Below are 12,571 nucleotides of genomic sequence, written 5' to 3' on the forward strand. Positions count from 1 at the left end.
GCCCTGTATTAATTTAACAACGAGAAGAAAATATAATGATGACTGGCCAAAGTGGCCATCAGCCCAAGCAAAATTGTCAGGCACACAAATGTTGTGATTACTCATCACCATATGTGCTTTCTCTGACCGAACAGGGTGACAGCATGCAGGTTTAAGAAGTACACAGAGACCGCTACTAACAGATTTAATGATTCATAGAGCAGAATGAAAACAGTTCTGAAATTCATCAGCCAAAGCTCAACAGACTTCACGAAAGTCAATGTTTTTCCTGTAGATCTAAAGTGTTGCTGAGACCTGGCAGTTGGCAAGGCTGAGATCGAGGTTTGTTAATCTGAGCATTGTAGTTACTGCTGAAAAAATAGAGATTTGTATGTTTCTTAATATAAAGATTCCAAATACTAGACATGAAACTCATTGCGAGCAAAGTAGCTTTTGAAGTGCTGTGTCTCACCTACTACCAAGATCTCTTGTTATATCAAAGATTGATTAAAAAGTGAAATTCCAACCAGGTGAGTTGAAACCAGCAGACTTAAGTTAAGTTGAAATGTTTGTTTTAGAAGCACTGCATAAAATGTCATGAACAGAGTTTAAACTTTATGTATGTTTATCACTGTCTGTCTGACAACTTGACATTAGGCGAGGGTGTATAGGCCTGAATCTTAACAGTGGGTAACAGTATGTTGCTGCTTTTGACAGTGTATTTACAGTTAGAGAGAGTATAAAGTCTGTCATTACATGTTTTATGTACTTGGTGTGACCAAGAGGAGTGTCAAGTGGCAAAGTTGTCGGACACATTTAGAAGTTTGGACACAGAGAGATTTTATGTTGTCAGAGTTGTGTTGTTGTAGATGTGTCAAAAAGTGTTGCAAGCCAAAATACTCTGCAGATCTAAAAATAATCAGTAAGAATAAAAGAAATTTAGCCTGCAGCTCATTTTGAGCATTTGCTTATACCACATGCAAACATTTAATAATGAGATAATTTTTGTATTTGCCTCTTGATTCTGATGTAATCCTTAAACTGTACATGTAGCTTTTAAAGATAACATGCACAAGAAAACATCATTTCTGTTTTTACTATTTTCGATATGATGGAAAGTCATATCTGCTTTTCTGTGGCATATAATTTGTAAAATCTGATGGTTTGCATGTTTCACTATCATAAATGTTATCTGCTCCTTCATACTCGACATACAAGAGTAACAAACTGAATGGGGAACTGTCAATTTGCATTTGCTGGAGACTCTTCAGTAGCACAGACAAAAACACTGCACAGCTGTTATTATGTGGATCATGTTGTAAATTACACTTCATTCATAGAATAGGAATCAAGAAATCACATAAAACATGAAATTTACACACGCCGTCTCTGCTGTATGTACAGATGAGCTGATTGACGCTGTCTCTGAAAAGTCAAAGTTTTGGGGGTTGCTGTGCTTTGAATTGAAACTAAATGTTGACAGGGTTGCTCACACTCACAGGTGGCACAGAGAGTTCTCGACTGTAGCCACTCAAAATCTTTAACAGAATATCAACAATGTCGGATAATTGGCCCGAAAAATGGCAGTTTTTGAGGCAAGGGTAGCACTGTGGAGTCTATTTGTCTGACATGTGGTTTGACTGAAGCCAGTGGTGCAATTAGGAAGCGTAAGGAGTGTTGCTGTCATGCAGTGCTGGCACATAAGATTTCAGAATACATGCATTGTATGACCACCATTCATCATATTTCAGCTTAACACATTGGTTCTAATTAAAGTACTTCCCTCACTTTTAGGATAAAGGATAATCTGCAAGTGAATGCAAACCATTGCAATGTGCATTTGGCAAAGCACCAAACATTTATTTCAGTTGTACATAGGTTGTAAACATACTGTCATTACACAGGTTTGAAAGCGGCTCTGAAGTCTATGCTATCATAGCTGTAAGCTAAGGAGGTGGAGATGCAAACAGATCTTGATCAAAGTCAAATCTGAGTCAGAGAAAGAAACTGGAGGAGATCACAGCACCTGGACTCGGCAGATTCAATCACATGAGCCCAAACACTTGGAACCACTAATCCTCCTAATCTTAAATTATCATTGTGAAGGAAGGCAATATGTAGAAGGCAGCGCAGAATCACAAAAAAGAGCAATATTCATTTTTGCACCCATAGCCAACAATACAGACGTTCAACCCAACACTTTTCAGAATCCAGTTTTAATATTTTTTGATTCAAGGCACATGAAGACATTTTGTTCATTGTTACAAAGAAGAAAATCAACAGGTTTTTTCTTTTTGTGAATTTTAAAAAACAAAAACAAAAAACAACTGGATGAATTTAACTACACAAAAATCTTTTCTCTTTGTAAATTAGCCACCACATATAATGTAAAACATGGTCGAGGAGCCAGATATGTCCACATTTTTAAAGAAACTGAGGTATAACATCTTGGTGAATAAAGTCTGTCTGGAAGAATAAGCCCTTTCTTACAATATTTATATTACTATCTCATCTTAGTATGGCTTAATTTCCTAATGGGCATACCCACTGGTATGACATGAAGAAAAGACAAAATGCTTTTTGACTTTAAGTGTTGTGTTCCTGTTTTGTTTGTTCTCATAAAAGTCAAATAATGAAAGTTATATTATTTACAAAATGATTATTTTATACTTACAAATTAGAGCTTTTGTCAAATTTTGTCAAGAATGTTTTCAGAAGACATAATATTTCTCATCAAATTTGTCCTTAGCAAACATCAAATATATTTATAGGATTTATTTGTAATATAGTTATCCGAATATTTACTTAAACTTTAAGAGCTGGGGCACATGCAAGTTTTTAGAGTGGATTCGGAAAGGAACAATATTGTACAAAATAATAATAATAATTACAGTTTTATCAAAAAGCACTTTTTGTAGCACCTTGAGTGTTTTGTGATTCTGCACAAAAGCACTTCTGTGGTTGTATTCAGAGCAGCACCTGGAGCATCCAGAGAGGGAGGCGTGGTGGGAGGGGAAGGACAAGGGAGGATGGGGCTTGGGGTGAGTGGATCCTCTCTCTGTTGCTGAAAGTGCGCCACTGTCCGCCACGGCATCAAATGTCCTTTTCCTGATGTCACTCCCATTACTACGTTAAAGTCATGTGATTCTGGCCCTACAAGGGCGAGGAGTAGATTCCCCTGGTCAGCGCTTTCATGACAGGGTCTGGGGGCACTCTTCTTCTCCGGGCTTGAGTGGATCTTCTCGGCAACAAAAGAAAACACAGGTTTTTGCTTGGCGGGGAGAGAAGGTAAAGGTTGTCGGATCTCAGCATGTGGGTGTTAATATGTACCCTCTGACCCTGTCCTTCAGCGGGGAGTAGGGGCGTGTCTAGCCGAGGAAACAGACAGGGCCGACCTCGAAGCCAAACCTCTGGTTGGAGTCCCCAAAGTCATTCAGCATGACGTCAATGATTGGCAACTGGTCGATGCGGGGAGTGTTGATCTCCATCACCGTCTTTGAATAGCCCTGCTTCAGCTACAAACACAAAGGGCAAATTATAGGACAGGTATTTAGTAAAGTGGTCCAAGTACATTTAGGGTGTTTCAGGAAACATGTTCTAAAAGGAATGAAAATCATTCAGAAAAGCATCTTTCATATTTATGTCAGAAAAAAAGAAAAAAAAAAAAGTGTCCAGCACCAACCATGACCTTGAAAAAGCAGGTACAGATAGTGGATGGATGGATGGTAATGGAGGCAGCACACAATTTCTTATATTTGTCTTCAAGGAGCAGAGATGCGATTACATTGTTATTAGATATTATCCCTGAAGTATTTAGTTGATTTATTGATAGACAGACAATTAATCAACAAAAAATTTGATAATTTTTAAGGTGATTTATCAGACAAAGATGCCAAACATTCTCTGTTTACATCTTACCAAATTTTTTTGGGAGATTTGAAGATGTCAACTTGGGCTCTGGAAAACTGTGATGAACATTTTTCAATATTTTCAAAAATTTTACAGACCAAGCCTTAAATCAGTTTAAAGAAATTAAAGAAAGTGTCTCTTTATTTCTTCATCTGTTGCTCAAGTGTAAGAAAAAAGTCCCAACTGCTATTAAATCAACAAAAGCTATATACAATTTTACGTTCAACTGGGGCTGAAACTAACATCATTTGAACCATAGAATGTGATAAAATAGTGAAAACTGTCCATCACAGTTTCCCAAAGCCTCAGGTAACATGTGACCGAGTATTGGAAAAACAAAAGAGATGCAGCAAATATTCACATTTGCAAGTTGCAGATTAATTTTCTGTTGATCAACCGACCGGTTAATCAGTTAATCATTTCAGCTCTACTTTCCACAGTAGTTACAAACCATTAAATACTGTAAATCAAAGAGGACCTGCCACTGCAAAAATGCCTATCCAAAATCAGATTCTACTTTTGATCCCTTGATTCTTCGGTCCTGTAGCTGTATAAACATTGTCGTATGACATTTTCAGCGTCAGTCTACAGTCTACATATTTGTGAGGATTAATGGGATTTCATGGGTTATAGCGAAAAGTTTAATTGCTAACTGAAAGTTAGAAAATGAGTGTTTACCGAGCAGCCATCCATCAGTGGCTTGATGAAGGGATTATTGTCGTAAGACATCTCCTCATCATTGGAGCCCAGGAAGCGCAGCGCCTTGTCATAGTTGTCAGCCTTGGCGTCGTACCAGGCCACAGACTGATGGCAAATATAGGTGAAGTTCTGCCGTGCCGAGGAGCTCAGCAGCTTCAGGAAGGTCATCTGCACTGTGTTGATGGTGTTTTCTGCCATGTCAACGTAGTTCAACTGAGGACGGAGAGTTGGAGAGCACAATAAAGAAAAGGAAAAGGAGGAGAAAAGAAAGAAAAGGATAAGTAATCAAAAGGATGCAGTGAGGTAAGGTGGAGAGAAAGATTGGAGTGAAGGGAAGAGGTAATTAAGAAAAGGAAAGATGAAACGGGGAAGGCAAGGAGATGTATGACAGAGGAGGGGAGGGAAGAGGGAGAAGAGAGAGATTGGTGGAAAAGAATTACTGTAAATGAGATAAAATGACAAAGCAGCAAAATGGAAAAGCTTCTAAAATGGATGTGAACGTCTACTTGGATGTAATAGGTTGTGGGGGTTGACTCACGATTTTGCCACGTTTAAATTCACTGAACCATGAACCTGGAGACTCCTTGGGCCAGTTGGATATTCTAACCTACAATAAAGAACAAACAAAGAACTGGATTACTGCACAGTTCTTTTTAAACATTTCAGAGGATTCAGAGAGCAGATATCATCTTCTAAATTTTCAAAATGGAAAATTAAAAAAATGGCAGATCCAACTCTCTTCTACTTGCTATTACCATAAAATACCATTTGATTCAAGGCTGGTACTATATTAATCAGACGTCAACGGTGCCTAGGACTTACTCCTGTGGATTTCTTATCTGGGTAGATGCACGTTTCTCCACCTGCTGTGAAATTACAGAACACTTTGATGGAGTCTCCTATACAGCCCTGGTTTGGATCAATCCAGTATTCACCTGAGAGAGAAACACAGTTTGAGACACAGACAAGGCAGTGGTATGAAGCAGAGTTTAGACTACTACTGCTGTTTAATGTTCACATCATCCATGATAAGATTGCTCAGGTTTTCACTTGGGAAGACGTCAACAGGGAAGTAAGAAATGTTATTTATTCCAATATTCTAGCTTTGGTGTACAGCTGTTTAGAGCTGCTTCATTGATTAATCCATTATCTAAATACAATTAATCAGCAACTGTTTTGATAATCGATTAATAATTTAAGTAATTTTTCAAGCAAACATTTCAAAACCAGGTTTTTGAAATGTAAGAATTGGCTTCTTTTCTTGATCTGACGTTATAGTTAATTGACTTTTTTGCCAGGGCAGCTTGTATCTAGTCGGAGAGGCAAAACCCTGGACACAAAACAACACTGCAAAAATCACTTGACTCTGCTTTCAAAGCTTAATTGCTGTGAGCTCATGAGAGATGAAGGTGACTCAGATGAGTATGTGAACATTTTTATCAGCTCCTCTCTCTCTCTCTCTCTCTCTCTCTCTCTGAATTTCGACAGTTAGACAGTTGGCAGTCTGTCTCCACGGTTATAAGACGTCTCCAACTTACCATCTGGGTAGTCAGGCTGGCTGAGGTGCAGGTCGTTGCAGGTCCTGGCAGGATTGTCTTGGGTGCCCATGGGGAACTTCATGCGCTCGATGTCTTGTTTGAGGTTGTTGAGGGAACCAAAGACATCCTCCATTCCCTCCATACCCACACCATCAACGCCGTAGTCGGCCAATGCCTCATCTCCCTGCATCTCAGCCTGTCGCCTGGTCTTTCTGGCGGCTTGCTGAATGGGCAGCGGCTGGATGACGTCACCAGGTGGACCCTGAAGCACAAAGGTAAAAGCTCAAGCAGATAAGTGTTTATCAAGGGATGAATGGTCTTTGTTAACCTACCGAATTTCCCAGGATAGAAGAGTCTATGACAATCAACTAGCAGTTATTTTCATGATCAATTAATCTGCCAATTATTTTCTCAATTAATCGATTAATTGTTTAGTCAAAATGTAAATAAATGCCCATCCGAATTTCCCACATCCCCTTGGTGACGTCTTTGGATTGGTTGTTTTATCTGATCAACAGTCCAAAATCAAAAGATATTCAATTTACAATGATAAAGCAAATTACATCAAACAGCTGCTGATTTGTTTTCTGATGATTTACTAATTGATCAATTCACAACTCGTTTCAGCTCTAGTGAGACCAGCAGTTTCCAATCATAATGTTATTGTTGCACATTTATTCTCCATAATGCCTGTCTAATTTAAAGAAAATAAACAGGTGACTTACAGGGGGTCCAGGTGGTCCAATCAGTCCAGTGTCTCCCTTCTGACCAGCTGAACCCTGACCAAAAACAAACATCATTGACATAATTAGAAAGGAACCCAATTTTATCAAACACAAGCATCAAAACACCGAAGAGGATGGAAACATGACTTACACTTGATCCCTTGGATCCCTTCTGTCCCTGAGGGCCCTGTTGACAAAGCAACATAGAGAGATGAACAACAGCCATGATGAAACAGGGTGCAAAAATTCATATTTGTTTGACAAGAAGTTGAACTTACAGGAATACCAGGGGGACCGGGAGGGCCAAGAGGACCTTGGGGACCACCAGTACCCTTATGACAGATAACAGATGACGTTAATGGGAATGCAGCAAATGGAGATCTCATTTAAGATTTGGTATTTGATGGATGTGTTTGTCCAAAATGTCTTACAGTTGGGACACGGCCATATGGCTGAAGTGTTTTTATCAGTATATATATTATATTACAATATGGCGAATTCATGCAAAATTAGATATATAATCAACAAACTGTGCCAGTAACACTCAATGCCAATAACCAAGTAACCAGTAATGGAAGTTCCATTATTATACATTACATAAGAAAAAACTCTTCAAACATGTAAACGGAACTCATTGTCTTAACTTATATTGAAGTTGTTCATAATACAATAATATTATTATAAATATATTTTCATATGATCGTTATATGCTTTTACTGAATGTGGATAAACCCAGCCCTACTAACAGTTTTCCATCACTATACATGTTTTAGCATTGGTGGGGTTCTCTTTCCTCTAAATCTAGGAGAGTCACACTTTACACATACATTTATGCACCTCTGTCACTTTATGTGAATCACATTCTTATGGAGACAAGTGGGAGCATTCATTATTTTAGGACACCATTGTCTGCCTGACACAGAGATTGACTTACAGAATCACCCTTGCCACCTCCAGAACCTTGAGGTCCAGGCAGACCTCTGTCTCCCTTCTCTCCGGGCTCCCCAGGGGGTCCGATCAGACCGATTAAACCTGGATGACCCTGGAGTAGGCAGAGAAAGAAAGAAATAACAAAAAGTGAGACAGAAATAGCATTGAAATAAATTCAGAGACCAAAACAATATGTGTACTAATTATCCATTTGACAAAAAGTAATTTTCATATCCACTAAAGTTTAATTTCTGCTCATTAATCACCAGCAGAAAATAAAGTTTTTATTTTCTTTTTAAAGTGAAAAAAATATGCTAATTCACCTGCATCTTTATGCACAAAGCCTGGACAGACGACATCAGCACTGTCTTATTTTTGCCTATAAATAATTAGTGTGTTTATTGCGGTCGTCATATTTAACAATGGTGATCTGTCTCGGCACCTGCTGTTGGGCAGAGTTATGACCATCTGCTTCTGACTACTGCATGCTGGCATTAAACCAATGACCATTACAAAGATGGTATTATTGGACTTATACATATTCATTCACTACATTAAATCACGGTGTGAAAACTCCACACAGAACAGAGCCTTTCATCATCTCACTGGGAGAGAGTGAACAATGAGATAGAGGCAACAGGCCTAGATGTTTGCTTACTTTAGAAGCCTCAGATAAGGCGCATAAGGAGATATGAGGAATACACAGTAAAGCAATTTGAGATTAGCATCATAATAATGTCTTGCCTTTTCTCCCTTGGATCCAGAGTCACCTTTCATACCAGGAAGTCCAGGGGGTCCCTATGGAGGGACGGAATCAGTTTGTCAAGCATAAATCACAGTGATATGAATTCACATTATTTTACAGTGACAGCCAGCGCCAGAACTCTGCATTCATGGTGACTATTCTGTATCTATCCTGCAGAGTTACTGAGACAGCTGCTGTAAACAGCACTTCACTCATGGTAGTGGGTAAAAAGCATGGAACATACAGATGTTATTAATAAGTCATGGGCAGGTAGTCCTGCTGTATCATACATTCAGCACATTTTTTATTTTTTTTATTTTAATAACACATACATCTTTTATTTTGTTTTTTTTTATTAGGAAGGTGGAAGGAAATGTCTTACAAGAGGTCCAGGAGGGCCGTCTTGACCAGAAGCACCAGGTAGTCCTTGCTCACCCTGAAAAAAAGGAATAAATAATAACAGCCTTTGGCTAATAACATGAGAATTATTGGAATATTAGATTAGAGTATGCTGAACCTACATTTTAAGTAATAATGTTAAAAATGTATCCATAGGAGTAGAATAGTAGTCTTAATATATATAGTTGTACTAATAGTGCTCTTCAGTCTTGTAATTACTCCATGTAAATTTTTATTTTTTTTTATGTCACCAAGATCTACTCACAACAGGGCCAGGGATGCCACGTAGACCCTCAGGACCAGGCTTGCCAGAGGGACCCTGAGGTCCCACAGGCCCAGTTTTCCCAACAGGTCCCTCTGCTCCAGCTTCTCCCTGTTAAACAAAGGACATTAGCAATTACTCCCTTTTCATGGTCTATAGAACTCATACACTCCTGGGCACTTAAAGTCCTCTGGGCCCTGTACTATACACGTTAATATAAAAGTCAAATATGTCGGATAACAATGACAACAGCAATTTCATCCACCTTGATAATTAAAGCAAAATCACATCTGAAAGTCACATTGCTCAGTATTCTGCAACGTTTTTCTTCCTCAAAACCTCAGATTGGAAGGATTCGAGGATTTGTAACATCCACACAGATCAAATGTTACCAGAAGTCGTCTATTGTCTCTGAGCAGGAACAGCGAGTTTTCATGTATTGAAGTTCCAGAGATGTCATATCGACTAGGATGATAGGAGGAGGGGGATTAAATTGTTCTGACAACCAATTAGGCCTGGAGTTGACACTCAAGGATCACCACGCAGGCTTTGTCTTGTTTCCATCAAATCAACTCTAATCCTTTACCTCAATGTGGATAGAACGTGCACCTTGTATATGCGTGTGTCTGTCCGACAGTGTATGCTTGTGAAGAGGAGAAATAAAGAGATGCAGGATGACGAAGAACAAAAGAAAGCGCGAGGGGCCATGTCAGAGATCTGTCAGGTTTTCTGCCTGAGCATTTCTTTCACCCATCTGATTGTGGAGACAAACAATTTTCTTTAAGGCTTACAAAGACACTAGCATGTTATGGATTTCAACAAAGCAATCAAACTCTCTGTTTGCCTCAAGAAACCCAACTGCTGCTTCTGTGAGACTAATTCACCAATAAATACACACCTGAGCACAACAGAGGAAAGAGTTTGAATGGGTATTCTTTTCTTATTTAGATTATCAACTCGACATCTGTCATCACAGACATTTCATTATGTTTTATTGTATATTTATGTGTATTTTATAACACCTTCAGGCAGAAAATTTGGCAACCATTTATAGAGGGAAAGAAAGAAGTTAGAATTTCTATAAGCAACTTAACACCCAATTGTGAAATCAAACCACTACTGAGAGCTTATTGTTGAAATGGAAATACTAATGAATGTACAGCAATGATATACTTTTCTGTTTAACACTTAATTTATAGATCTGAAAACTCCTAAGAATTCCCTAGACTATTTCTTGGAAATAAATCCATTTCGGTACTGATTATTGGGAAAACAGCAATGTCCTTGAAAAAAAAGCATAATTTAAACCCATGTAATTTTATTCATTCATTCATTGCAGAAAATTTTAAAATTGCATGCTGCCTGTAGGCAAATTTCACATTTTGTCCTGTCCAGCTAATCTCTCAAGGTTAAGCCAGCAAGCAAAAACAGTAATAATTAGATGTGTACCAATTGAACACTTTCTCTATTTTGCCTATAATTTGTACTAAATTAATTTTTTCTTAACCAGGAAAAGTCATGAAAATAAGGCATCACCTTTTACTTAGAAATCCAGCTAACTGAATTTATATGGTGTGAATTCCTGTCTTTGAAATTTCCACAACGTGATCTCTGATTTCATGATTTGAAAAATGTGAATGATTGAACAAGAAAATGTGGGTGTCACATATCTAAAATTTGACATTCTGTCTGTGATCCGAGAAAGGAAATTTGTCTGATCGATTCTATCAACGGCTGATTATCCTTGGTGGCACAAATGTTCAAGTGTGACTTTGTCATTTTGGTGAGTGAGTTTCACCTTTCCAATTGCAGCAACTTGAATACAGCTGTTTGAATTTTTGCACACTTGATTTGGTGAACCCTGTATTTGGTCTCTACCATCTGGCTTCACTGTGCTCACCAGCTAACTGTCGCTAACTGTGTCTGTCTGCAGTTTGGTGCTGAGGAAGTAGTGTACAGTGGATTAGATATTAGAGATCCTTCACTGATAACAGCTGCTGTGAGAGTGAACCCATACAGGAAAGTTGACAGCCAAACAAGAAGCTGAAAATCGCTATAAAGCCCTGTAAAGCTGAGGGGAGCTGCAGATTCATGTGATAGTTCTCTGTAAGGTCATCACTAGAAGAGAGCCTTACACACTGCAGACTGTCATTTGACACGTTATCATTGTAAAAATATCGACCGTAGCTGCGTCTTTGCTTTCATTTAGCCAACCCTGATCTCAGAAAGAATCATGTGTACTTCAGTAGTTGTTTGTAATATGTAAAACTCAAATTAGTGTTGAAGTCGTAACTTACCTTGGATCCCTTTTCTCCTTGTCTGCCCTCTTGACCTGCTCGTCCAATAGGTCCCTGAAAAGAACAACAACCAAAAAGCAATTCGAATTTTGTGCATGACTACTTTAAATAAACAAATTTAATATGTGCCTTTTACAACTTATTCAAAAGAGCACAAAACAGGTAATTATTCTGTGAAAGGGAAATTCTCCAACATTTGCTGGCAAGCAGTAGTTTCATGTACACACTAACCGACCAGCTGAACCCTCTCTCACCTTGAACCTTTTTAAAGTGAGAAGGTTATTCGGGGCCACGCAACATCAGTGCGAGCAAATTGCCCTACATTCCAAACATACTGAGCTAAAAGCACATCAGCTTTTTCACCAAACAGCCTCTGGTCAAAACCTTGTAAGTGGGCTGTCATTTGCCATTAGAAACCATAATCAAACAGAGCAAACAAAAGCCACCGGTCTTCAATGTAGGTTATGAGCCCTGGCAACTGTGTATGTGCATTAGTGGATGTGTGTGTTGAATGTGTGCGTATGCAGGCATGTGTGCACCCGTGCGTGCATGGGTGCTAATGTAGTCAAGCAGCCATACGCATCAGTGAACACAAAACCTGAGTCAATTTCGAAGAGATATTGGGAAAGAGGCTAACCCAGCATTAATGGTGGAAGGATGAAAAATCATATCGCAAAGTCCATTAATATGGACATGGAACTGGGGTCTAATTTGTTCTGTAGCCTCTATCACCTGGATACTACCCCTTGGAATACAAATTCTGGGGGTAAAAAGTGCTTACCGGCGTTTTTAAAATGTACAATCAACCATCCAAGCCTGCATGTCAAATGAAGCCACAGAGTTGCATCGAACGCATGCAAGCAAGAGTATCAGATGCTGGACAAAGAGCATTTTTGGCAATGAGGCCACAATCTACCAAGGATAGATATTTTTAGTCATTTTAGCTCAGACAGATTATTTTCTGTCCAACAACCTGCAGGACTATATCATCACACGTACAGTGTGCTCATGACAAGCTTATAATAACAAGCTGTTATGGTCACATTTTGAATTCTCTATGGTGAGGAAAACTGCAAGGATGATCAATT

The 12,571-nt window shown here is 38.8% G+C and overlaps 1 protein-coding gene across 2 annotated transcripts in view; it reads right to left on the minus strand.

Moving 5' to 3' along the window:
• Positions 1-1,806: 1,806 nt before the first annotated feature.
• The window catches only part of LOC130178587 (collagen alpha-1(XI) chain-like), an 87,207-nt gene continuing 76,442 nt past the window's right edge, over positions 1,807-12,571 (minus strand). For both annotated transcript variants that reach the window (XM_056390951.1, XM_056390952.1), the window contains 13 exons: positions 11,484-11,537; positions 9,190-9,297; positions 8,908-8,961; positions 8,525-8,578; positions 7,785-7,892; positions 7,129-7,182; positions 7,002-7,037; positions 6,851-6,904; positions 6,126-6,387; positions 5,410-5,522; positions 5,126-5,194; positions 4,567-4,800; positions 1,807-3,494 (listed from right to left, as the gene is read on the minus strand). In XM_056390951.1, the coding sequence (XP_056246926.1) occupies positions 3,348-3,494; positions 4,567-4,800; positions 5,126-5,194; positions 5,410-5,522; positions 6,126-6,387; positions 6,851-6,904; positions 7,002-7,037; positions 7,129-7,182; positions 7,785-7,892; positions 8,525-8,578; positions 8,908-8,961; positions 9,190-9,297; positions 11,484-11,537 (1,347 nt within the window). In that variant the 3' untranslated portion in view covers positions 1,807-3,347. The remainder of the gene's footprint in view (positions 3,495-4,566; positions 4,801-5,125; positions 5,195-5,409; positions 5,523-6,125; positions 6,388-6,850; positions 6,905-7,001; positions 7,038-7,128; positions 7,183-7,784; positions 7,893-8,524; positions 8,579-8,907; positions 8,962-9,189; positions 9,298-11,483; positions 11,538-12,571) is intronic.

The sequence above is a fragment of the Seriola aureovittata genome, chromosome 12 (genome assembly GCF_021018895.1).
Source record: "Seriola aureovittata isolate HTS-2021-v1 ecotype China chromosome 12, ASM2101889v1, whole genome shotgun sequence".
Lineage (NCBI taxonomy): Eukaryota > Metazoa > Chordata > Actinopteri > Carangiformes > Carangidae > Seriola > Seriola aureovittata.